This window comes from Dermacentor albipictus, chromosome 4 (assembly GCF_038994185.2).
Source record: "Dermacentor albipictus isolate Rhodes 1998 colony chromosome 4, USDA_Dalb.pri_finalv2, whole genome shotgun sequence".
NCBI classification, from domain to species: Eukaryota; Metazoa; Arthropoda; class Arachnida; order Ixodida; family Ixodidae; genus Dermacentor; species Dermacentor albipictus.
Window position 1 is genome coordinate 65,156,546 of NC_091824.1, and position 26,668 is coordinate 65,183,213.

At 43.9% G+C, this 26,668-nt stretch overlaps 1 protein-coding gene across 9 annotated transcripts in view; it reads left to right on the forward strand.

Annotated features, from left to right (window-relative positions):
* LOC139059125 (histone-lysine N-methyltransferase 2C-like) overlaps positions 1–26,668 on the forward strand; it is a 243,738-nt gene that overhangs the window by 49,701 nt on the left and 167,369 nt on the right. For 6 of the 9 annotated variants that reach the window (XM_070537047.1, XM_070537052.1, XM_070537053.1 and 3 more), the window contains 15 exons: positions 2,791–2,928; positions 4,219–4,332; positions 6,803–6,901; positions 7,484–7,588; positions 10,011–10,192; positions 11,795–11,959; positions 12,669–12,799; positions 13,639–13,737; positions 15,073–15,345; positions 16,732–16,863; positions 19,406–19,486; positions 20,058–20,227; positions 23,258–23,518; positions 23,780–23,900; positions 25,330–25,491. In XM_070537047.1, coding sequence (XP_070393148.1) covers positions 2,791–2,928; positions 4,219–4,332; positions 6,803–6,901; positions 7,484–7,588; positions 10,011–10,192; positions 11,795–11,959; positions 12,669–12,799; positions 13,639–13,737; positions 15,073–15,345; positions 16,732–16,863; positions 19,406–19,486; positions 20,058–20,227; positions 23,258–23,518; positions 23,780–23,900; positions 25,330–25,491 — 2,233 coding nt within the window. The remainder of the gene's footprint in view (positions 1–2,790; positions 2,929–4,218; positions 4,333–6,802; positions 6,902–7,483; positions 7,589–10,010; positions 10,193–11,794; positions 11,960–12,668; positions 12,800–13,638; positions 13,738–15,072; positions 15,346–16,731; positions 16,864–19,405; positions 19,487–20,057; positions 20,228–23,257; positions 23,519–23,779; positions 23,901–25,329; positions 25,492–26,668) is intronic. The other 3 variants (XM_070537049.1, XM_070537055.1, XM_070537050.1) reach the window with 2 other exon arrangements.

Consider the following 26,668-nt stretch of genomic DNA (forward strand, 5'->3'; position numbering starts at 1 on the left):
ATAGTCCAAACGGTCCACAAGAGACAGTCCAGTGCCTTCTATTGCGCCGCAGTAGCGGCGTACAACGGCCAAAGCAGCTACAGCCTCAGTTGCAGTCAGGGGGGGGGGGGGGGGCAACATCAGCGCTTGCTGGATCAGCCTCGGCAGCGTCTTCGTTTGGCCGCTCAGCAGTCACTTCTGCCGCGATCTCCACGTCTGTTAACTCCGCCACTGTTCCGGTGCTGTCGTCACCGCCAACGAAGTCCGCAATGCACATGATGTGTGGCTCAGCAACGACAAAGCGCTCCAACTGGCTCCACGGCCGCCTCGATCACGCGAGCACAGCGGGGGCAAGCCTCGTTCAAATGGCGCCCTCGGCGCAACCGATGTGGGCAGCTGTTGTACGCAGCAGTCTGGAAAGCCGATCGCGCCGCCGCTATCTTCGAGAGTGTTGCAGGAAAGCTCGCCTCCTGTCAACAGAGCGCACTTGGTCTGGGGCGGCGGAGTTCGATATATCCATTTTACATCCGGCCCCGTTCGAAATAAAGAATTAAAAATGCATGCGATTTTCCATGTGATATAGAAATTGTTCGATATACGCAATAATTCGATATATCCGTGTTCGATATATCGAGGTTTGACTGTATTTCCATGAAAAAGTGGTTGTTTTAATCAGTAGTTAGTTTTATGTGGGTTCGCTCTTCAAAACGCAAAAAAAAATTAACGACACTATAGCTGGCGTCGGCAAGTAGCTATGATTCGACACCACTTTAGTTCAAAAATAGAATTTTCAGTACTTTCATTTTTGTTTCCAGCACCTTGTTGCATCTAACTGGAAGTTTCCGTTAAAAGTGTCATCTAAAGATAACGTAATTTTATGGCTTGTGTGGCTGAAGCGCAGTCATAATGTCGAGACCACAATGTCTGAGACCTTTGCAGAATGGTGACAGGCCACAGTAGTTTACGAAGTTTGCACGTATGACCGACTAGAACACTTCGCGCTCTTGTGCAGAATGAAAATTGGCCCCTGCTCTTGCAGCTTTGAAATGACAGGTGATCAGAACCAGGCACCATTTTGAAAGAGCTGTACGATGCTACATTTCGTTCTTCAGATGGATGTTTTTAACAAAAATTTGCAGCTAGGTGCAGGAACGCACCAGGAACAAAAACAACTAAAAATCTGTTTTTCAGACCAGAGTGATGCAAAATTACAACTGCTGATGCCATTTTCAGTGCGGTTAATTCTTGATGATTTATAAATGTGAGTCCATATATAATGAACTACTGATATAATGACCACTCTTCGCAGAACTATCGAATTCATTATAAACGGGTTTGACTGTAGTGTGTATTCGATTCACAGACCAAATTATATACGCTCGGACCTCGTTATAATGAAATGGGATATAACGAAATAATCTATATAACGAAGTAAATTAAGTTCTTGAAATCTGTGTAGTAAGCCACATATTTAAATCCTTGCTTTACCGAAGTGAAATTGTCCTACCAGTGGATATAACGAACTAGATTTGTCTCCAAAACAAAAAGTACCCCACCCTTGCGCCCTGAGTATATCGCTTTCTGCAAGGTTTGGCACTTTGCGGCAGTTCAAAGCTCCCATGTCCTCGTTCCGAACAGGCCGTCGAGCAATGCTGGTCTTTCCCACTGCTGTGCATAGCTGTGCAGCTGCACTCAAGCAGCAGCTCATTATCGCACTTCTCCACTGACCTCTCTCTCTCTCTCTCTCTTGCGCATACCTGGCTGCGTGAGCCCCGCCATGGTGCATTATCACGTTCGACACTGCAAGAAATTAGTGCATTCACTTCTGTGTGGCACTCCGTGCAGACAGGTGCAGCTAGGCGTGGCCTCTGAGATCTCCACAGCACAATTTGGGGTTGAGGGGGGTCACGCGTAAGTCACGCCATGCCGCAAGACTGCATGTGGCGGTGTTAAAAAATGAGGGCATTCACGTCTCTCTTTCTGTATGGCACGCATCTAGACCTGGCTTCAGAGATCTCCCCAGCACAATCTTGGGGGTCACGTTCAGGCCATGCATTCACTTCTTCCTCTCCTTGCGACATGCCGCTTGCGACATGCCGCGAGGCCTGGCAGCTGGGCATGGCTTCTGAGATCGGATTGGCATGGGTGCAGTCTTTGCGGCTACGAGCCAGCTGAGCCAAGCTGGTGCAGCGTAGTTTGCTTGCCTTCTTGCTCACACAGTGGAACACTGTGTTGTGTACCACATGCTGCTTGACGGCGACGAGCTAAGTGGAAAGTGGACAGGAAAGACCATCACGTCGGAACAGAAAGCAGCTGTCTAAAGAATGTCACGTCAGGTTCTTAGTCACATGTTGCACACGGTCGAAGATTCTTTTGTTGTTTTATTCAAATTTCATCGCATGCGTGGCCGTGTAGCGGTTCCGCTGGTCAAAGCCATCTTATTTCCATGTTTACAATTGTGCACCCCATTGGGCATATATTGCAGAAGTGGCAATAATGGATGTAACGAAGCAACAGATATAAATTTCAGCTCCCCCTTCAACTTCTTTATAACGAGGCTCGATTCGTTATTCAAAAGCTTCGGGTATTCGCACGGCCCTATTACTGAAGCAAATGTTGGGAAGAAAACAAGTCTCTGCTTCAAAGTGTGCTGGAGCTTTATGAAGTAAACTAGCTATTGACAGGTTGGCTACCAGAATTATGTGCTCAGTCGATACCTAATGTCTTTGATGTTACAGCCTCCTACCTGAACTATTTTTAAGAGGCTCTTCTTTGTTCTTGTTTCGTTTGCTTTTTTTTATTCTGTTGCAGCAGCAGATGTCTTCAGGAGGCATGCAGTCCCCCGAGAATGAGTCCAAGTTCCCTCCTCCTTCCCATCATTCATTAGGAAAGCCACCGTTTGCCCGCTTCCCAGGAAAACGGAGGTTTGGCGGCGTGGGACGAGCGAGAGTAAGTAGATGTACATTTTGCTGATTAGTCTTCAGCTCTGTGTACATTTGCAGTGTATAGAAAGTACATTGTCAACAAGGCTTTAGTACTTTTTTTTAACCCTTTTGGTGGTCGGGCGTTTTTCCAAAGAGCAACAAGTTCGATTTCTGTCTATGTAAGCCATAAGCAAGGTTTGAATTCAAATGCTTTTTATTGGCAATATGTTGCAGAATGTTTCATAATTCTTCAGTCGAGAAATTCAAACAAAATTATGACATGCTGATTAATGATGTTAATTAAAATAGTCTTCCTGAGGCAGCATGGCCTCTTCGTCGCTGCCACTGTGCCCTTAAGACGCCTCATAAGTAACATCGAACTTCTCTTAATTGGGAATTCAGAAGTTCTTCAATTTATGCATCGCTCAGAAAATGTGCGGGCTTTTTGCACCAGTTCACCATGCCGGAAAACAAGACACGAGCGACACCAGCAGTCGATAAGCCTTGTCACGCCGTGTGTCGTATAAAAAGAAAACCCACCATAAAATTTTTAGTTCAACTGACTTCTGAGTGGATTGTACAACCAGTCCACAGATGTTTCACGTGCATGAATTATCTCGGGCATAGCCAAGGGCGTGCTTTGGTGGACAGAGGAGTATACTTGGGCACGGCACTTAACGTTTTAGCTGGTGGCTACAGAGTGAAACTACATCAGACACTTATAAATGTATGTATGTAATGTGTCCCATTTAATTGTTTTTTTGCTTGCATTTCATTATAGCTTGAAAGTGCATGTAGTAAGGCAGTCTTTTCTAGATACTTCATAGAATTTGTGAGTAGCTGAAATATGTATTATAAATGAAGGAACAGGGATTGCAATTAACTGGGGTGTGGGGTAAGTGTAATATTTACTTTATTGTCTTGAATTTGGTGCAACAAACTGCTATCCGAATACACAAAATACAGACAAATTGATGTCCAGCTGTTTGAACTTTGTCTTCGTATTGAAAAACATTGTGTCAAACTATTAGCTCATCGAGCTTTTGGTTGTTGTTAAAAATCAGTGCATAGCTTAAACATCAGAATCACTGCCACAACTTCGGAAGTCCATGACGGAGGGTGTGTTGCAGACGTGGATGGCCATGACAAACCAGCTGAATTTTTATGCAAAAAAAAAAAAACCTTGTTGTAACAACTGTTCAAGGTATTGCACCATCATGTGTGATGGATCACACTACTGCAGAATACTGGCCTGACATATTATTGTTTGAATATATTTATTAATTAGGTTGTGACGATGTGTGTTGGTTTGCAGGCAACTAGTGGAAAGTTTGCTGCCAAACGGAGGGCAAAAGCTGTCGAGCTCCGTAGAAAGCGAGGACCAAAACCCAAGCTCAAGTCCTATTATCCCTGTTGGAATGTTTCTCAGGTTTGGCTCGACTTTCTTGGAATGTTCCTTGTAGCTGAGGTATCTTCAGACGTGCTACCTTAAGCATATACATTATGACGTGTGTGTGTTTATCTGCTTAAATTTCTGTAATACAGTAAAACTTCGTTAATTCAGATTACACAGGTTTGAAAAAAAAAAAAACATCCGAATTAACCAAATGTCGAATTTTCGAGGTTATCAAGAAAACAATAAGCAAATGCTTACTACATCAACACGCTGTTGTTTACTGAATGAATCGATAAATCCTGCTTCTATTTTTTTGCACAAAAGCAGTCTAAAAACTTCAATTCTCATCATCTTGCGTGACTGATTAGCACTCGCAGCAGCAAAGGCCTCGCAATTTCCTTCGCAACGTGGCCGAGGCGTGTATGTTCATCTGAGGTGCACTTTTCACTGCCGTGCGCACATCCAGATTATTTTTTTCACCAGTGTTGCCAGGTTGCCGTCCATCATGATCTAAACGGTGCTCTTCATCCTGGACAGCTTTGCACTGAGTAAAAATGAAACAGCTGTTTGCCACAACCGCTGCGGATGAAACCGTGGCTGCTGTCGATGCGATCATGGACGGCGCCCTTGCGGTTCTGAAGGTGTGTGGCTGACGCACGCACCGAGTCAAAACGAAACTATCGTTTACTGCAACTGCAGACGAAACTGTGGTAGCTATTGACGTGATCACGGATGACGACTACGCAGTTACGAAAGCTCACAGCCGATGCGTGTACCGAGTCAAAATGAAACTGCAGCCATTATCGATGCAGTCATGTATGCTGATATGCAGTTGTCAAGGCACGCAGGCAGCGTGGTGCTATGTGCAGTGGTAAATGCAAGAAAAAGGCTTTAGAGGCACTAATAGCCAAAAAGCGTTCTGCCGTAGCTGCAATTCTCGCATTCACATACGATTTCCACTAATGGCTGTGGCGATGCAAAATAAGCCATCTGCACTCATGGGTACGCAACAAATTGCGAGCAGAAACGATAGTAGCCACATTTACAATGATACGTTAGAAGTGTACCCTATTCATACGCCGACCCTTGTAACACAGCTCTGATATTTGCCCACCCTTAGCGGAAATGTGCCGTATTAGGATAGTAGTGAAGACAAATGCCGCAGTGTTTGCAGCATGCCCGCCACGTGTTTCTATGTCACTGGCAGCTAAGCGCTATCTTTTCTGTTTTTGTCCCCTCAAAGTAGACATGGCCACGTTATTGTCCCCTCAAAGTAGACATGGCCACGTTATTGCCCCGAACTTGCTGATATTAACAATATTATTCATTACTGATACGGAACAAACTGTTTCACTGCACGTAATGTGCTCCCGAGAAGAAAAAAAATTACAGTCAGCGCATTCGGTGCGTTCCGCTTGCTCCACCGGCCGCCATATTTGTTTTGGTGTCCCGCACTGTTGCAGCGGCAGCCACTTGTTTGTTGACCTGTTGCCATACAGCAGCGAATGCGGGATAAAAAAAAATTTTTTTTTGACATAATGTTTTTCTCGCGTAATGATTGCACCGATGAATTTGCATCAATCTTTTTGACAAAAAGTGCGATCATTATGCGAGCAAATACAGTATTGCATACACCTGCTGGGACCAAAGGACGAGTCCGAATTATCCAATTTCCCTAATTAAGGAGGGTTAAATTAATGAGGTTTTACTGTAAGGGAACATAAAGTAAAAAATGGAAGGAGAGCTTATGTTGCAAACAAGCTGGTGTTGAAAATTTGTTTCTTGATTGTAGACCTGTAGCTACTGATACTAGTTTGCCTAGGGTAGATGCAGTATATGCTCATCACTGAGACCTCTGGTGAAGGCCTGCTGCTTCAGTGATATGTAAGCATTTGCGTTTCGAAGAGATCAGTGGCTCTGGCTCCATGTTTTCAGCAGTAGGCAGAAAAGTGCAAGGCAGATACCTTGGTGAAGTCGCATTTAACAGTGCCCAGCAATCATGAGGAAACGTGCGAATGTTTGAATTTAACAAGAATGAAGCAGAGCTTGAAACATTTGTCTTTGTGGCTGTTCAAACAATTCATACTTCGTTGTTGCCTCTGCAAACGTGCCACCCCGGAAGATGATCTCAGTGAGCTTTGTTCGCACGGTGAATTAGGCAAAGGATGTAGGAGAGAAAAAAAAATCTACAGTTTCGCTCACATGCTGCTATTTTAAGCAAATGAGGTGGGCTGGCAAGTTCTTTATAAGGGAGTTTTTTAGGTCTGCACATGTTAAACATATCTGATTACCAAGACATGCATGCAGTTCTGACAGTCACGGTGCCTCGGTTTGCAATGTGTGAGTGTTTGTTACAACTAGTTTTGCACTCATTCTGATATCGTCAGGGCGTAGAATGCTGAAATAAGCATGAAATGACCTCGTGAAAACACAGTAGTCAATGCACATTGCAATCTGCCATCTTTTGACTTATGGTTTTTTTTTTTTTTGCCTGTGTTCTCAGGGAGCCGCTGCTGGCACTCCTGAAGCCAAAGAAAAGCAGGACGAGTCACAGAACAAGATGGTTCTCTTCTCAGCCAACGATGACTTTGTCTTGAGCCAGGTGAGTAGACTGGTGGGGTGAACACTGTGGGGTGAGCACTGTGGCGAGTAGAGATGCTAATGAAATATGGTCAGCGCAGCTGTGTGGGATCTCCTAAATCTGCCAAAAATGGTGTTGCATGCTCTGTTTCGCTCAGCAAAAATTGCAATGTAAAATCTGGTAGCCTGTTAAGTTAATAACACTTGTATTGGGGTATTAGCATTATACTAACAAGATTAGCCTTATGGGAGGAGACTAATAGCCTGTATTAGTTAGGTAGACCTACTAGTGTTCGCACCAGTAGGTGTATTAGGCCACCCTAGTCTACATGCCGCTGCACCACGCAACTAGAGCCTCTGCTTTGCGCATAGCATGCCACACTGGCATGCGTTTAGTAGTTCTTAACCTTGTGTAAGACTTGGGCATGTTGCTTTTAGCCTGATAGGCACCGTGCCTAAACTAATCCAAAACTTAGTAAACGTATGAATTTCTACGAGACCAATGCAGCATTAATATGGAGCAATGTGCAGGGCAAATAAAATCTGTTAGAATTCACGCTAGGCTGCCACATGCCTTATTCTGTTCAAAAACTTTTGCCATCAGGACCTGTGTGCCATGTGTGGAAGCTTTGGACGGGCCGAAGAAGGCAGGCTCATCGCATGCGCCCAATGTGGGCAGTGCTACCATCCTTACTGCGTCAATGTCAAAGTGAGTGAACATGTTTTCCAACACACGCTTATCCTTTTGTGTTTCCATGTACAGTAAGCAGCCTCTCGTCAAGAAAGAAAGCATACCGTACTTACTTGAATCGAAGGCGCACTTCTTTTCCAGTAAAATAGGTCCAACAATTGCGTGCACGTTAGAATTGAGTAGGACCCTAAACCTGCGTTGCCACGTTGCCAACGGCATTTCAAAATGGCCGCCTCGTACCCGCTTCGAGCCTAGCTGCCGTGGTTCCCTCCATGTGCTGCAGTACGTGTGCATAGGCGATGCTTCCCTTGGCTTAGGTTAGTGCAGCCATCTTCCTGGTCTTCCTGTTTTCCGCATTTGCTCTGTCAGCATGGAAGTGCCGACTGCAAAGACATGCCGATTTCATCACGATGCCGCAATTAAAACGAAAGTGATCACGTGTGCAGAGAAGGACGAAAATTAGGCCACATCACGGGCTTTTGGGGTTCCCGAAACTTGTCTGCGGGACTGGCACAAACAGGAGCTTTCTACTCCAGCAGCTGCTGCGTACGGCGCGGCCGTGTGGCCCCTATCTCGAATGCGATCTGCGGTGGAGGCACAGTCTACGCATCTAGGCGCACCGTGCTGTGTTCTCGTCACTTAGTGTGTATTGAAGCGAGAGGCCGCACAAAGGTCACTTCATTCACTACCGCATTTGCCCACTCCAGGGTTCTCATAAAAAGTTTTTGCAGTCATTGCGTGAGACATGTTCATGTTTGCTTGTGCAGGCGTAACCCCATGCTTGTTAATATACGGCTGATAAAACTGCTATCCTTACTTTTCGTATAGCTGTCTTCTAATTTGCTATCGTAATCGATGCTTCGGCTTTCGGGTGAAACGGCAACTTTACTTATCGCAACTTTAGTGCATTGGGAGCAAATCTTTGTTTTTTACAAATGAGAGAAAGTTGTATTTCTGTATGAAAGAATGAGATGCGCGGTACTGTAAAGGACTTTTCTAGCTTTAGGTCACGGCAAACGGGTGCACATTACAATCAAGAATTTAAAAAAAAAATTTTGTTTGGTCGCGGAAAATGGGTGCACGTTACAATCAAGGGCGCATTAGAATCGAGCAAATACGGTATAAAGGACATTCTAATGAAACCTGAAGCATTTATTGACCGTTTCATTACAATTTCTGGGAACTTCAGACACAGGCTAGTGACTTACAGTATCGTGGGAAAAAAGGTTTTCTCCTGCAATCATGCTCTCAACATGCTTTTTTTTTTTTTCGCTGTGCTACTAAACAACAAAAATAAAGTTCTTGAAGAAATTTATAGCAGTCTAATAAGTGGTGTTGCTGAGCAGTAATACCACCGGACTATTTCGTAAATCAGAGTAGGTGACACTGTACAGGTGTCAACTAGTAAAAATGTTCCTTATGCTAAGTTCATTAAACTCCAAACGCTTTTGCCTAGGGTTCAGTGCAACAGCCATAGCAGGTTCTAAATTAATTTAGTCGTGTAATCTTTTTTGAAATGCAGTGTTAAGAAATCATGTTGTAGGCTCTGGGTTCGTGTGTGACTGTGTGTGCTTGAAGAGCAGCTGTCTGCAGCTGTGGTGTTGTTTGCTTTATTTTTTCTGTGGCGTCTCGAGCTCCTTTCTGTGCTAAAAATTGCTGTCCGAATTGTCTCACCACATCAAACAGAAATCGGAAGGCTTGGTGGCGCTCCAGAATTCGGTTGATATCGTAATGTGTGGAATCAATCCGAGTCAGCACTCAAGGTATCACCACTTAGTAGGAATTCTGAGGCTAGTGGCAAAGTTTTAAATGTTCATCCCTGTGATTTGCTTCTAAATGCATTGCTGTCCCACACAGTTTTGTCACACAATGCATAAAGGAAGCTTTCTGGGAGCATGTAAAGTCGAATGCCTGTGAACTTTGTTGGTAGGTTGCAGACCAATATCCGAGAGCCTGAAACGGAAGGGAATAGGCTGCGGTAATAGTAGACGTAACAGTGCACTGAGTAAAAAAAAAACTGTTAGATCAATGAGTCTCACGCTGAGTAGAGGTGCTGTGCCTGCGTAACATGCAGCGGAGGAGAAAACATCAATGTGGCCATCGTTGTTAGACACCACAGAAGCACAGAACGTTGCATCTTCATCTGTGTAGGTTGCTGAAAGAAATCCTCGTGCAAAGTTTGCACTCCTGAAAAGGCGAAAACCAACTGGCAGTGGTTACTGTTCAACAGGAATAAACAATCATTTACATTTCTTTTTCTATATTATCTCTTTCATCACCAAGTGTGGCCAGCTTTTGCGATGCGTTCGCTTACCTGAATCTTGTTTGATTTAAACCTCATGGGTGGTTCTGCGAAATCGGAATTAGTGACCCCATAGAAAAGGTAGTGTAATCTGTGTGGAAGCGTACGTTTGGCTGATGGCCTGTGATTCTGTGCCAGGTGACGAAGATGATCTTGAAGAAGGGGTGGCGCTGCCTGGACTGCACGGTGTGCGAAGGCTGTGGCCAGCCGCACGACGAGAGCCGGCTTCTGCTTTGCGATGAGTGCGACATCAGCTATCACACGTACTGCCTGTCGCCGCCTCTCGAGACTGTGCCCCAGGGAAACTGGAAATGCCGATGGTGGGCACCTTGCTTGCTTTATTTTCGTTTCTGTTTGTAATAACTCGGTATGTAAGTAACTGAATGAGGCCAGCCACCACGTTTTCAGTGGCGGGTATGTTAGCCCGCTGTGTGCCGGAAGTGTTTTCAATGTGAATTTCTATCAAAATAACACGTTGGCAGACTTTTCATTGAAATCATACTTGTCGGCAATACGCTGTGGAACATTGGACAAATTTTCTTTATCCTAATATTCTAAGAAAAATGAATGATTTTTCTAATTGGTGTTTTGATTGAGTTAATTTGTATTTTAATAAAAAAAAAAATTTATGCGGGTTATGTTGCGATTCGAATCCTCTAAATCACCGTTTGTACAAGTTCTTGAATTTCTCACATAAACTGCATGGGCTTCTTGAGCCACTTCGCCATTTTGGGACTTGAGTGACGCGTGCCATCCGAGCAACACAGATGCAACCTGTCGCACACAAATAGAAGCGGCCTTAAAATTGTAGTTTAACCAGCTTCTATGTTGTGGCCAGAACAGTGCTTTCATGGTCACTGATTATCTCGGGCACGGCAAGGGTTTGTGCACAAATACCTGAATGAGATGACTCGGGCATGGTACTTTATGTGCAAACTATAGTACCATGCTGGAATACTGAAAGTACGCTTTAATCTACTAAAACATCTGTCCTTTGAAACTTTACTGTGGCCACCCACCATGGTTTCTCATTTGATGAGGTGTTTTGCTGTTGTGTACATGGTCGCAAGGTCGAATCCTGGCTGCCATGGCTACATTCTTTCTTTCTTTCTTTCATTCTTTCTTTCTTTCTTATATGTCAACTGCCCCTTCATTGTGGTATTACATGAGCCGTGGACTTTTACAAACAATATTCTGATTGGGGGCAGAATGTGTAAACCAAGAATATGTGAACATTTGGTTTCTGAATTTTGATAGTACACTGACTTAATAATTTTAGCTCAACTTTTGAATACATAACCTAACCTGTTCTTGAGCTGGCCTATCAACCACCTGAGTACGGCCCCCACGTTAGGTTGCACACTTGGCTGTATTCCATGTCGCTGGAGTTGCGTTGCTGTAATGATATGCACCATGCTTTTTCTTTTCAGTCTTTATTGTAAAAACTTCTGAGGAGCGCTGCGGCTTTGTGTAGTGCATAAAGTGTGTAGAGTTTCATTTCCGGGTCACTACTTGATGACACCTCTGCAGTGGAAAAGTGCCGTCCTTGCTGGCCAATCACTGTTTTGAAACAAAAACCAGTGGTGGTGCAAGAAGGTGTCAGCTGCAGTAAAAACGTTTCCATGCAAGTGCATATATGCAGCTTTCAAGGAAAAAAAATTGACATTTTAATTTTTATATTGTAGTGCTTTAATTTCTGGATCCGTTTGCTGCACCAGTCATAATGTGCGCTACGTCATGTAAATAAAGTTGTGGAGACATGCATTTTGATGTGGCCCCTTGGTGGGTTTCAGTGCTGTAGCTTGCAGCTTATGGTGAAATAAGAAGGATGATTTTTAAGACAGCACAGTTGTAGGTGGTTTCGGAATGAGATCAACGGGTCGCATTTAGTATTCTCAAGAATAGCCTTGTCTCTCCACCAGGTGCGTGGTTTGCATCCAATGTGGAGCCACCGAGCCAGGCTATGGCTCGCAATGGCAGAATAACTACACCCAGTGTGGTCCTTGTGCCAGCCAGACTTCGTGCCCTCTGTGCCTGCTCAAATACCAGGAGAATGACCTCGTCATCCAATGCGTCCAGTGTGAACGGTCAGTGACTGTACAAAGGAGTGGCGTGCCTTTTCATTACCTTTTTATTTTTATTTTAAGAATTCATGCTTTTAAGTGTGGTGCAAATCAGGTACATATTAAAAATAATGTGATTGTTGGATTGAGATTCCAAGAGGCCTAACTTTGAAATGAACATTAAAAAAAAAATAAATCATCAATTTTGCCATGCAATTAATGCAATAGCAGTGATGATGGCGAGAATGATAACAAAGCATGAAATTAACTGAAAAAAAGAAGTGGTTGCAATATGTAGTTTAATGTGCTGGCTTAAAATTCCTGGCATTTTCGTGAGTGTGTGTATGAAAGTGTATATATGTGTGCGTGGGATTTCTTGTAATTTCATATCTGCTTTTTGTTATCACATCAAGAAGTCAAAAGTCTAAATTTGTGATGGCCATGCTTTCCCAAAAAACCAGTATACTGTCAGGCTTGCTGGGTAGGCACTAAGTGCTTTGGTCGAAAAGCATGGAGCTATTGGTATAAAATAATTAGCCACAGCCATAAGCATGACTTTGAAGTTTTTGAATGCAAATTTTTTTTTTCATCAAGTTGTTTTAATGCCTTCGGGGTAATGTTTGACATGAATATGTAAGCATCCAAAAAGGCTTACCTTAAGCTTTACAATATGTAAGTGTAATAGAAATCCTTTGAATTGAAATACCTTTTTTTTTTGTTCCTCTTCCACCAGCTGGATGCATGGTCTATGTGACCAAATTTCCACAGAAGAAGATGCGGAGAAATGTGCCGAGTATGGTTACAACTGCCCCTACTGCCGTCCCAAGGACGAGCTGCCGCCTCATCTGCTGATGGACCACACTGGTACGTGGATCAGTCGGTCATGCAGAGCAGAATATTTCTGTGTTGAAGGTTCACTAAGATTTTTGGAAAATGTTTAGCAAAACCAAATAATTCATATTTCGTAAAGCTGGAAGCCCCAGCTATCCTAGTCTCAAATTATTATGTGTGCCAATAAAACAGTAATCAGATGTCCTACTGTTTGACATTTTTTAATGAAAAAAAAAAAGAGACAAAGAGGCTGGAGTTGTCTGTACAGAGGAAGAAGGATGGCATTTGCTAGTCTTTGCACTTTCTTCGCTGAAGAGCCGTGTAAATATTTTCTTCTGGCAGGATTAGAGAAATTGAAAAGCAGCATAGTTCGTGACATAAAAATATTAGTTTGCAGCCTTATGGTACTGTAGTAAACTTTGCATTCAGTTAGTGTATATTTGCATGCTTTGTGTGTTTAATAACATGGAGTAGTAGTGACTCCCATAGTAAAAGAATGTAAAACAGGCTGTTTGTCCAGTCAGTGCTTGTAAACTTCTGATTTCAATAACACGACTAGGTGAGCTAATTGGTATGTGTTGGGAGCAAACAGCGCTAAAAGTGGGGCTACAGCGTAACCCTTTGTGTCTTGTTCCTCGTCCCTGTTTGAAGCACTCTTTTGCTCCCAAAAGCACTTCTGATGTGTGTGAGGAACTGAACATGACAAAGAACTAAAGAGCCAAATGCAAGAATTTGCACATCACGCTTTGTCTTCTTTTGATTGCTGAATGGTGCCACTATTAGTTGGGTAAACGTGCAATGCAAAGAACGACACTAGTGAGTCAGGAAAAAGATCTGTTAATGGCCTGTGTGTGTGTTTTCTTCTTTGGCAGCTGCCATGTCACCATCACCGCCACCGCCTCCTCCAAAACCAGAGACTCCTCCACCTTCACCACCACCGGCACCACCTGTGAAGCCAGTGAAAGAACTGGGTCAGTGAACTGCTCTCTTAAAAAACTAGTGCTGCAATGTTGCGGCAAGAAAGCAGTTACACAATTGCTGTATCCTTCCATTACCAATTTATGGGCCCGAAATCTGGTGACTAACAAAGGAACTTGAAAGGAAGCTAACGAGCCGTGCAGTAAGCGGTCGAAAGGGGGGGGTAAAATGATAGGCTTAAGAAAAATGTAAGAAAGAAAGAAGAAAACACTTATGAGGAAAAAGTTCCGCTGTATTAGTAACTTACTGTTCTACAATGCCAGAAAAGCTACCCTTACCACGAAAAAAGGTGTAGTAAGCCAGAGAAAATTCGGAAGTGGGCGACGGGCCTTCAATTTCAAGCACCAACTCGTTGTGTCGTCATGTGTTTGACAGCACCAGCTTGGGACTATTTTTTTATCAGTAAAGACTAACGAGAACTACAATTAAACCTCGATATAATGAACTTCAATATAACAAAATTATCAATATAGCAAAGTATATAACTTTTTATAACCTGTTGTCCATAGAACACCATGTATTTAGAACCTCACTATAATAAAGTGTGTTTATACATGGTTTCAATATAGTGAAATTTCACTGCTGCCACAAATTAATACCGAGACAATAAATGGAGACTTCCATGGACACAGATAGTCGAATGATTGATTTACAAGTGGCTGCTTGCGAACGCACCTCTCAAATCTTGCAATGCGCGGCCCCAATGTGAGGATATTGTCGACATGGCATAAAACCATATCCTTCGTCGCCGACTCTCAGATTAAACAAAATAAAGTTTTTCTAATTCAAAGTTACTTTTTCCGATAATTCGATAATTCGAAAAATTTTTTGGCCCCTTCTATGTTAGAAACATCCATTTGCGACTGCATTTATTTGCATAAAGCGAAATTTCAATGCAACGAAATTTCAGTATAATGAAGAAAAATGGCCAATTTTACCGACTTCGTTATATCGACGTTTAACTGTACATTGCATTCTAAAGAAGCCAAAGACTGAAGTTCGAAGGTTTCAAAAACTTTTACTGAGCCATGTGAAATATTTGAAAATCTGTGACATCACACTGACTTACCGGAACTGGGGTTTCCACGCAAAATTTAATAGAACTTTGTCCTTCACTTTTTCTCCCATTAATCAACCTGCTATTTTGAAGTTAGCAGCAAGATGTTTAAGAAAGCTTTTATCGGCCCAACAAGGAAAAGCCTATCAGCCTTTTCCTGAAGCACCAGTGCCTGTCACCCTTTGTGTTTTTCCTCCTGAAAGGCACGCCCAGAACCTGTTTCCCAGTGTGCATGAGCTTGAAGTGCCGGCTGGATGCGATTTCATTACAGAGCCACCCCCAATGCCCGTGAAGCAGAAGCCGACGGTGCCGCAGTTCTACATGGACGGCGTGTACCTGTCGGAGTCGGGCATGCAGCAGATCAAAGCTCTGACCATCGAGCAGCCCAAGCGGCAGCGAGTGCGACGGCCGCGCCAACCCTCGGGGGGCCAACCTGCGGCTCCGCAGGGCAGCACGACAACGCCGCCGCAGTCTTCCCTATCGGCTGGCCTGTTCGGATTCAGAAGCAGGCTCTCGACAGAGGACTCTGAAGACGGCAGCAAAGGTGCAATTCCTTGAAGGGAGACCGGTTATGAAATGTTTGTAGCACAGTAGAACCCAGATACAGTCGAACCAGCTTATAACAATGTTCAAGTGCCACAAAAATTCCATTGTTGTAACCGACAATTGTTATAACCGTGTTGTATGAAAAAAGAAATGAAAATGGGGGATGGCGTAGCTGTTCTGAGAAAAGTGTAACGGCAGGGAGGCCAGTTCTCCTCCCCACCACCTTTCTCCGTCCTGCTTCTGATAGTGTTGATTCGTTTAACTCTGCTTCCCGCGTGTTCCAATCGCATGTTGTTAACAAGCCGCGGCTGTCGGCGTTCGAGAATGGCACTGGGGTCACGGGTGGCACGTGACGTACGAGCTCCGCCGAGGGGCATCGCTTTAGTGGCCCCAAAAGGCGCCTTTTAAAAAATGCTGAAAGGTTGCCATGGGAGCATCTCAGCTTGAGAAATCCAGAAGAAATGCTGGGACCTGATCGCCACAAGCATCTCGCCATGCACTTGTCACTGGTGTGCACGAGAAAACCGCATGTCCGTCATCTTTGTTTGCTTTACGTGAAGCTATGCTGCTACTCATTGAGCAGAATGATGTAGAAGCATAGAAGGCGAATGAATTAGCTGAACTCAGTGCCAAAACTTCACAATCTCCTGCTCGCACAGGACCACCTTTTGCGTCATGACACATGTACCTGTTGGGAAACAAAGTGAAACTGGTTCGTAGAAAAGCTATTTGTGTAAATAGGGAATTCCAAGTATTGCCAGTGTTTTTCTATGGTTGCGAGGTCGAGGACCTTCATTTAGAGAGAGAGAGAAAGAAAAAGAAAAGAAGAGAAGAAGATAAGTTGAAACAGTCATGTTGTCAATCCTTTAAAGTGTTTCCCAGCTTTCTTGCAGTATTTCATTCAGAAACGTTCACCAGGAAGGATTTTCTCATGAGGAATGTTCTAGGAACCTAGTGAGTTTTCTTGACTGCTGAGAACAAAAAACTGCACTTCTAATTAACGAAATATTAACAAAGTTTGTGTGAATAGGCAGCTTCATATTTGACCATTGGTCTTGGTGCTTGCAAATCTTCGTTGTACTGTGTTAGTGTAATAAGTGCCACTCCAAACATGTTGAAAATTAATTTTGTGTACTGCTGGGATTTATAATCCACACAAATTTTGTGTGTCGCACAATGCATTGCAGTCCAGCAAAGAGTTTTCATATTTTCTACTCAGCGTTCCCGGCAAAAATGACAAATGCGTTTGACAATGCTGTCTGCACTGTATGTATTTTTGGCACTTTCAGGACCTTGAGCACAATCTGTTACTTATGATTGCATCACTGTCTAGTGCGAGTTGTCACATGCTAATGCACATCTCTGATTTTTCTCTGTCTTGCAGATCTACCCGACATTGATGTAGAACCTAAAATGGAGGTAGACGAGGAGACAAAGTTAACTTCCGAAGAGGTTGCCAAACAAGATGCTGAGAGCGAGCTGAAGAAAAAGCGCCAGCGCAAACTTCAAAAGCTTGGTGCGTCTGCACACTTGGTTTTCGGGGCACTTCAAGGCACGACTGGCCTGTACTGTGGGCCTCAAAAGTTTATGGGACACAGAAATTGCGAAATTGCCGCGAATCCAGGGCACAAACCTTGAATTGAGAGCTGTACTCGGCAGTAGCTTGTGTGACCTACGTGGTGTTTTATTAATTTAGAAGAGACGCGCTTAACCTTTTCCCTGCTGCAAAAGAAGAAAATTGTACCAAATTTACCAGAATTTTTTTTTGTGCTCAGTTTGTAGAGTTTTTTTTTTTCTAAGTCAAATGGCACCATTATTTCAGTCCCTTTATTTCACAGATTGCATAAAAAGATAGGTTGAAGAAGGCTTCACTGCATGGCCTTGGTATCTTGCTTAAAAGCATTTTGCAGGGCTCGATACACCATGAAAAATAGAATACGAAGAAAAAATAACGTAAGCGTTGCAAAAAACATGCACGTGAGTAGTGGGAATACGAAGAAAAAATAACGTAAGCGTTGCAAAAAACATGCACGTGAGTAGTGGCTACTTTTACGCAGCTCGTAAAGCAATTATCAGGCCGTCTTTGTGTGGTAGATTCACGAGCAGCCGCAAGATCCTCCGGGCAATCCATAGAATATCCATAGAATCCATCAGGCTGCTCAGATGAGAACACATCACTTTCCGTTTCCGAGCAAAACTCTACATAGCTATGGTGTACTGAGGAGTCGTCAAAATAATTTCTTTTGCACACGCTTTCATTGCTTCGCTTCAAGGAGGCAGCCATGCTCTATGCGGGGGGTGTCAGTGGTGGCAATATAATGAAACGCGAGACACAAATGGCACAACCTGGACAAGTGTGGCCATCTAGTGTCAGGAATCGTAACTAGATGCAATTGGACAAGTGTAGTCTAGGTTTACATATGATCACTATAGTCGTCATTGGTTATGTTGGTACAAAATTTCATGACGACTACACTTATCAATGGGAGCTAAAGGGTCAAGGGGATACACTCCACTTAAGAGAACATTTTAAAAAATTTATGGGTGCATTTTGATCAAACTTGCATTGCTTATGTATTTTGAGATGCTTATGATAAATATGCAATTTATGTTTCTGTGTAACAAGTAGTTCTTGAAATATTGTTTTTTTTTTTTTTGTGGTCTTGTTTGGAAGTGAGCTCTCTCCGAAATGCTGGTTGTTATGAAGGAGACTGGCATATTAAATTGATGTTGAATTATCAGACTGCATTGCTACAAGAAGGAATGTTCTAGACTGATTTGGGCCAAAGTTACAGCATCTCAAACTTTTTAAAGTACGAACTCATATGAACACCTAGGACAAAACTATTACTTTTGAAAGTTTCTGTGTTAATATTTTTTCATATTATAAGCCTATTGCACTCTCTAATTGTCTACCTTTCCATCTTTCTGACAAAAATAGAAATAATGCAATAAGACACCCCCAGAAATACTGTTTTGAGAAAGAAGATAACACATTTTGGGACATGTTTATGGTGATTGAATCAAAGGTTAACTCAATTAAGGATGGTAGAGGGGTACAATCAAGCTAAAAGTAAATGCTGTGTACCAACCTGGAGCAAACGAACACGAAAAGATATTTGGCCCAATTTTCGGCTCCAAAGAGCAATGTCCCCTTAATAGAACACAAATTCATATCTTTGTGAAGCCTGCGCTCTGTAAACTTTTGATGCGGACTGTACAGCCAAGTGGCATCGGCTGAGACTGCCTGGTGAGGTTGTCGCCATGGGCGTTGCAAATATAGCGAGTGGGTTGTTTATAGTTGTAAAGTAACTTTTCTTATCTTGGTTCAAGCTTGTAGACCAATAAACTTGAAAAAGAAAAGAAAAGAAGCTAAAGACCATGCAGCGAGCTATGGAAAGTTGTAATCACTTAATTCATGATAGATTAGAAATGAAACAGGGGTAGGTGATGTTGCACTTTACGTTAAACAGAAGGAGGGGTACTGGGCACTCTTTATAATGCGTGTAATAGATAACCGTTGTTCTTTTTGTAACAAGGAAATAGGTGCCATGGGAAGGGAAAAAATGTTGAAGTTTGCAGAAGATTTGAGGGAATGAAAAGATTACAAAATATATGGTCATTGGGTGGTTTGGTCGATGTAGGACAGGGTGGTTATAAATTTACAAGAGAAGAAACAATGTAGAGATGATAATGGTGATGTTTACACGATGTTGCCATAGCATTTGCTAGCATTGGGTGTAACAGCTGAGTGGCTCTCTGGAACATGTGGCTACCTTTGAGTGCGAGGGGGGGGGGAGAAAGAAACAAAGGGGAACACACAGACACCTAGTAATGTCTCTTCACATGTTCCAGGTCAAGGAAATGATAAATAGCTCCTACAGAGGGATGATGAGCTAATTTTTTGGCTTACCATGTTGTTTCTGAGATGTTGCATTTATCTGTTGCATGAGTTAGGCAGGTGATTGTTGTGGTATTACCCACTTGTGAACCCACTAGGCCTCTCCTGCCATGTCTTCTCTCCTAATTGTTGCTGCTTGTTTGTTCATCTCTGTTAGGAATCGGAGGATTTGTCGCAAAAGCCAGAAGTCGGAGCGTCTCCGCCAAGGAACAGGATGTGACGTTGCCTTTGGCTGGAGGTAACTGCAATCTTACTCTGTGAAGCTTACCAATAATGATAATGAGAACAGCTATATTCCTACCTGCCATAGTGGCTCTGCAGCTGTCATATTTTGCTGCTGAGCATGGGGTCACGATGGCCACGTTTCAATGGAGGTAGAAAGCAAAAGCGATCACATACTTCGCTTGAGGAGTGCACTAAAGGACCCCAGGGGATCTAAATTAACCTAGAGCCCCGCATTGTATGGTTCCTCGTAGCCCATGTATTGCTTTGAGATGTCAAACTGCAGAATCTGCACTTTAATATTTGTTTTGTTCCCGCTGATTGATCTCTTGCACAGCTCTTGATGTACGTGACAAAGTCACCCTGGTTGTAAACAGTTTTCCGACCTAATCATGCCTAAGAAACTCTGGCTATGTCAAATTAATTTGCGATTTTTCACACTGTTCATAATAGCGAAGTTTGAATGTACTATTCCTGTGTTCCCATGAGGGCCCATTAGAGTCATTGCGCCATGCATTCAGATATAAAAGACATTGCCACTGGTGGTGCTGTGTTCTGTGACTGAAATGTGCCCATTCTGTGCGCAGCTGGGGAGACAAGTTCAGAGGCAGCGCTCGCTGCGCTCTCTGGAGACGTGGCCGCCCCAGCCCCTGAGCCAGCAGCTGAAGCAACAGGCACAACGGCAGAGAAGCCCAAGCGTCGGCGGCGAGTGAAGAAGAAAAACCCTTTGGAAGATAGCTTTCCCTCATACCTTCAGGTGAACTTTGTTTGCTGCCCTTGATGCCTGGCCCTGCAGTTCCTCTTTGGGGACAGTTCTTTGAACATTGCACGAGGGATCATCTCTGTGCTGATTCATTGATTTATACTTTCCTGCCCGCGAGAAAAGTAGCAGTTTTTTTGGGTATTCTAGTAAATAATTTCACACAGCATGCTTGATACAAGTACATAGTGCAAAATTGAAGAGGAAGAAATTTTCTTTTCAATGGTACTAGTTCCAAACAGCATGCTTATTAAAAAGAATTTGAGAAATAAAGATATCTGAACAAATATCTTGTAGAAAAAAAAAGAAAAAAGTTGCTTAATTAAAAACGTTATTGTTGCTTTGCACAGAAAAGCCTTAAAAAGTTTGAGAATATACATTTTCAATGCTAAGGACCTGTGCAATATTTCAACAATTATCATCTTTATGTGCAAAATAATTTCTTTAGGTATAAAAGAAAACGCTAACCCTAGTGACTAGCCCTGATGCTAACTGAGCATGTGTTGGTGGGCTAGTTGCTTAAGGGGGGACGCGGGTCTTGAAACGGCAAAAAATCACAAAAAAGTCGATTTTCGGAAAAGTGCATTTTCGCTACGTTTATACATTCAAGAATCCCTCCGCGAAATCTAGAAGCTAAATTTAATCGGGAAAGGGGCCTGGGTGAACGCGAAATCAGCAAAATTTGGTCAAAAATGTTCAAACTTCGCGCCGTCACCATTTGCGAACGCGGTGGCCGATGGCCGCCATCTTGCGCTTGTTTTGAAGCTGTTTTCTTTGTGCGCATTTTGCACCAGTTCAAAATGGCGTCGGTGAAGGGAAACCGACGCTATCGTGTCATTTCTGGAGGATGCGTCCGTGCCGCCGATTGGCCAAAGCGCGCACACCCCCGCGCGCCTCGCTCCTATTGGTCCGGTGCTCGTCGGCGCGCGCTCGACCGCTCTCGCGTCTCGCTACGTTTGTTTATCTCTGGTTTCATCGCGCCGCTGTCTACGTTTGTTTAGCCGCTTGCTTCGCGACGTTTGATAAGATGCTCATTTCGCTGCCCGGATGGCTGGAAAAGATTGTCGTCTCAACGCTACTACGCGTCAAGCGGCTGTGCAATGCGCGACGGAAGGCGGCTAGGCCTGCCATACTCGCGGAGTTGCCGGTTGCTGGTCTGCCTGGACATTCTACCGGATCGAGTTCCGAGCTGCAAACTGGCGCGTCTAGCGTCAACACTTCGTCCGCCCACGCCACGCGTGTTGGCACAGATCGTGCAGGCACCGTTTCCTTCACGACTGAAGTAGCGAGCGCGCAGCGAGCGCCGGAAAACGTCCGGAGCGCCGGACCTTCGAAGTGCTAACTCCAGCAAGAAGTGAGAAGCCTCTTTGAGCGCAAGGAAGCTGGCCAAAAAGCGGCAAAAAGATAGGATGTATCCAGATTATGCCCCTAGTGAATTTCCTTGAGATTTTATTAGTATGTTCTCAATAAAGATGTTGCAGAACGTTTTTCCTTGATTTCTCAAAACAACAATTCCGAGAGACTTCCAATTTTGGAGGTAAAATAGCTTCTGTCCTATTTCAGCTATCAACATAATTTTTTTTTTTGCCAGAAAGATAAATGTATGCAGTAAGCAATATGCACCTTTTCAAAGCAGCACTCTTCTCAAAAAGTTTTTGAAATGGGTCACATGCTTGACATGTCAAGATGGCATTTTTTTCTCACAACTTTGATGAGCTCTAACTCTTGCTCAGATTAGCCTAGAACATTGAATAATACCTTATGGCACTCCCTGAACATCCTAGATAGTCTTTATACTCAAATTACTGTGTTAGGGTTTTCTGTTTAGAAGCTAATTTTCCTCCAAACAAAGGACTCAGCTTATACAATGCATTTGGAGTATATCAGAAACTACTTATCCTATGGCAAAATTAATTATATTTTCAGAATCTGCATATTAAAATACACAATGTGTGAAAATTTCGTTGAGATCTGTCCACAAATAAAAAAGTTGTATTTCAAGTGTAGCCTCCCCCCTTAAGCATGATTACAAAAGTTTTATTCGGCGCCGTTTTTGTAATCCTGATGCTAAGTCGAAGTGGACTTCTGGCCGTCTTCTCACGCAACACTCGACTCCCTGTGTGGCCACCCAACAAATGATCCCGACTGGAGGTTGTTAACACCCTGCAGATAAGGATGATGACTTTCAGAGCAGGCAGGATATCTTTATATCAGCGTGCGGGAGCTTTGAAGCGGTTTGGTAAAGAAAGCGAAACTGTTCTGAAATCTCACAAATCGAACTTGTCTTCTGCGTGAGGCTGCTTTCAGAGTCCAAAAACTCTTGTGCAGATGCATTAGCATTGGTAGAAATTAGACACTTCTATGCATGGAGCGGCATGCGATACCAGAAAAGAACCACCATGCTATGTGGCTTGTAAAGGGGGCCTGAACCCTCGTCAAGTGAAAAAAGTTTCACTTTTTGTTCGGGCGTCCTCCAATTTTCGTTTGTACATCCCAAGAAAAATGAAATAGAATTGAATTGAAAGTCATTTTGGAAACTTCGAGTGCTTATCACGCCGACCACGCCCCTTCTCTTGAGGCACTTCAAACATTCGTGTGCAGTTGAAGAAAAACAAACCGAAAAGCGAAACTGAATAAGTAATTCCTAAATAACCCATTAAATGTTGCTAGCTGTCTGATAGCACTCAGAAAGCGGCAAAATAAGAATTTGGAACCATTGATAGCAGGCTATCCATGGGAATAGGTGCGGACAGGAAAGTATTAAAGGGACACTAAAGATCAGTGGAACCCTTTTCGTAGCAATCCCGCATATAACATGTTACAGAAAGGTTGTACTGTGTTACATGCTAGGTTGGGAGACAAAACTTCCTGAATACGCTGAGCAGAGGTTTGGTGTGGTGAGGTTTGGTATAGCAAGAAAGGTCATTTGGGGCTTACATTTATCTCTGCAGGCTTGGCATTACAAATTGCGGGTTCCTTGGCTGTATGAAGCACACACCTACAATTTGTTCTCTCCGTTTCACGTAGGAGGCGTTCTTTGGCCACGAGCTGCTTATCACAAGCCGGACAGAACCAACTCCTGACATGCCAAGTGAGGATGATGAGGATTCTACTCTAGGGCGCTCTGAGGATAACTCCATTGTTGTCCTGGAGACATCGCAGGAGAAATCGGATGATGCTTGTGTTCCGTCGGACAGTGGCGCACCCTCTCCTGCTCCTCATACCACTGGTGGGAGCAAGGGAGAGAGCCCTGCTCTCCATGACGACGGTACCTGTACTCCCATCAAGGTGAGAACTGGCCAGAGCACGTGCCTAACTGCATCTGATCAAAACTGGGGGCCCTATATCGTAACCCGTATTTTCTTTAGATTTGTGTTCTTTCCTATATTTCCCTGTACTGAGTGTCAAATGCAAGTGAAAACAGCACATGACTGTGTGAAAACAAATATAAATCGTTAAAGATAGTTCTTGCAAAGGCTGGTCCCATATGTGCTTAGGCTGTACCATGACTTTGACAGTATTGATTTCTCATTTCATTCCTCCTTCAAGACTGGAAGTGACGATGAGGACTTGGGGCTGAAGGACATCTTGCCTCATGACCTCCCTCAAGACGACGAACTGATGGACATGCTCATGAATGAGGGCGATGATCTCTCTAAACAAGGATCTGGTGAGAAAATTTTCCTTTTCCTTTTCTTTTTTTATTAGAAGAAAGAAAGTCACTGCATGCAAAAGCTTATACAGTAGAACCCTGCTTTTACGTTCCTTGGTGCTGTGTTTTTCCGGCTACTATGTCATTTTTGCCCAGTCCTGGCGCAGCTTGCATAGAACCTTGCGTATTAAAATCGTCGCTGTTACGTTGTAGCTTACCTGGTACCATGATCGTCGTCTATGTAGGCGCCACTTACGTAGAGTGAGAGTCAGCATATTGAGCGTAGCGACAACCCTATCCAGGTGCTAGGCGATCACGTTACGGTGTTGCTGCAGAGTAGCGACAGCAGATAACCAAAGTTGTTTGCACTCTTTGCATAATAATGGTTTTGAGTGGTGGTTGCGGGTGGTTTGGTTGTTCGGGTTGCTCGCATCATGGGCCAACTGCGATTGGTAGACGGGAACGCTGCACTCTTCAGCCCAAAAGCTAAGCTGGCTTGTGGCGCCAAGTACGGGAACCTGGACGAGGCTCTTCTTACCTGGCTTAATCAAGCTTGCGCTGCTGGTGTTAACTTCGACGGCAGCATTTTACGTGAGAAGACGATGGAGATAGCCGACAGACCGGGCATCTCTGACTTCGCAGCGTCAAATGGCTGGATTGACCATTTTCGGAAGAAGCACGGCATCGCTTATGAGATGGTAAGAGAAGAAGTAGCAAGTGTGAACTTGGAAGCAGTCGATAATTTTAAGGCCACACTATCGCATACAACGGCTATGTCGCCATGGTTGCTGCCGTTGTTACATCAGAGTGCCAAAGCATTGCCGAGATCGTTGCGAACTCGGTCACGAGGGAAGCCGCTGAATGCGATGATGATGATGAGCCACAAAATTCCGGGAAGTTGGCAGATCCAAGCTTCAAAGAAGCCGTCGCGGCTCTGGAGCTCCTCTGCAGGTATGCCGCACCTCAAAGCGACGCTGACAGCAATGCGGGCCATTCAGGCTATTGAGAAATGTGTGGTGCTTTCTAGTGAGTGAAAGAAATTGCAATCCTCCACATTTGACTTTTGTTAGTTCTAAGCTCACTTTGCGAAAATAAATTGTTTCAAGCCAAAGCTGCCCTGTTTTTATTCATTATCGGAGCTTTTCTCGCTGTTGTGTTTTCCTGTCTGTTACGTTATTTCTTCTCGGTCCGGTGAAAAACGTATGAACGAGGTTCCACTGTATAGGACTGCACACGTTTGACCTCTCCAATATTTAAAAAGCTTTCACGCTGTTCAAAATGGGCGCTTCTGCATGATGTCTGACTGCCATGCTGATGTATTTTACTTTACTGTGCACCAATTCCTTTTCATCACTTTTTGGGAGGTTACTGGATGATGGCCACGTTATGTGATGGCATACGTTGTTGCTTTGTTAATGTTTGTTGCTTTGTGAATGTTTCATTGTAGGGCTCGACGATGTTACCCTGAACGAGCACTCAGGCGCCGGTGTGTCAGAGGAGGAGGGCTCAGCTGGTGTCAAGGACAACGACCCGTTGTCCAGCAACATCGACACAGTTCTGCTGAGCCCTCACTTCAACTTGGTTGACAGCATGGTGTCTGCTGGCTCAGGTTTGTGAACTGGCTGCTTCTGCTTTACTAGAGTGCCTGGGCCATGTCTGCAAATATTATTTTAGCAGTTTAGGAGAAGAATAAAGGAAAGACAAGAGATGATGGACCAGGACCAAGCCTGATTGGCTACGCTGTACTGGGTGATGGAGAAAGGGGAGACAGACATTAGTGAGCTTTAGATTTTGTGAACCCGAAGTTAAGGGCGGCGAACTGCTGGGCATAAAAAAGAGTGCAAAAAAGTATACAAAATAACACTAAAGGAGCACAAAATGCAAACAAGTCGTGGGGCTTTGGCTACAAAAAAAAATATGATCTGTGTATTCAATGCGCTCTGGGAATCGCTTTAAGCGAAGCTTTCTTTGGTGTTTGTTGTGAGCAGTGGTGCTGGAAAGTTGAGACCACATGACTCAGATGGACGTTTCCATTGGGAACTGCCTTGCTGGGCATAAACATGTTGCCCTCGATGATGCACATGACATGAATGACGACGAAGGAATGACTGCAATAGCATGAAGATGATGGTATGGCGACGATGAAATGATGATGAAGGCGTGATGACCACGGTATGACAACGGAGTGATTATGACTGTTTGACGAGCATGAGGGGATGTCACTGTAGTGGCCACCATGGTGTGATGATGACGGCATTCATCAGATGACAAGACTGCTGTGGCCAAGGTCGTATGATAACATTGGTGTGATGACTGCATGACAATGTTGGGATGACGATGCTGGAGTGACGATGGTGTCATGATGATGGCGTGCTGACCGTGGGATGATGGTGCTGGTGTGGCAATGGTGGTATGACGACGATGGAGTGATGATAATGTATGACAACGAACTGCCTCTTAAGCGGAACACCATCCTCATGGTTGTTTGGTTTTGTATTAGCCAATTGTATTCAGCTTTGTCTTTTAGTAAATGTAACTCCTGATAAACGGAACCAATTCCCCTGGTCCCTTGATGTTCTGTTTTAAGAGAGTCCACTGTATATTCCGTGTTTGTTTCACTGTCTGGCACCAGCCAATCATTAAAAATTGGGCCAGGAGCTAATGGGGATGACAATAGTAGGACAACAGCGCAATGACGACATTACTTTGAATGTCACCCTCATATTCAGCAGCAGCAGCAGTGGGAAAGTCGAAGAAAGAGACAAAAAGGAGGCAAAGAAAGCTTT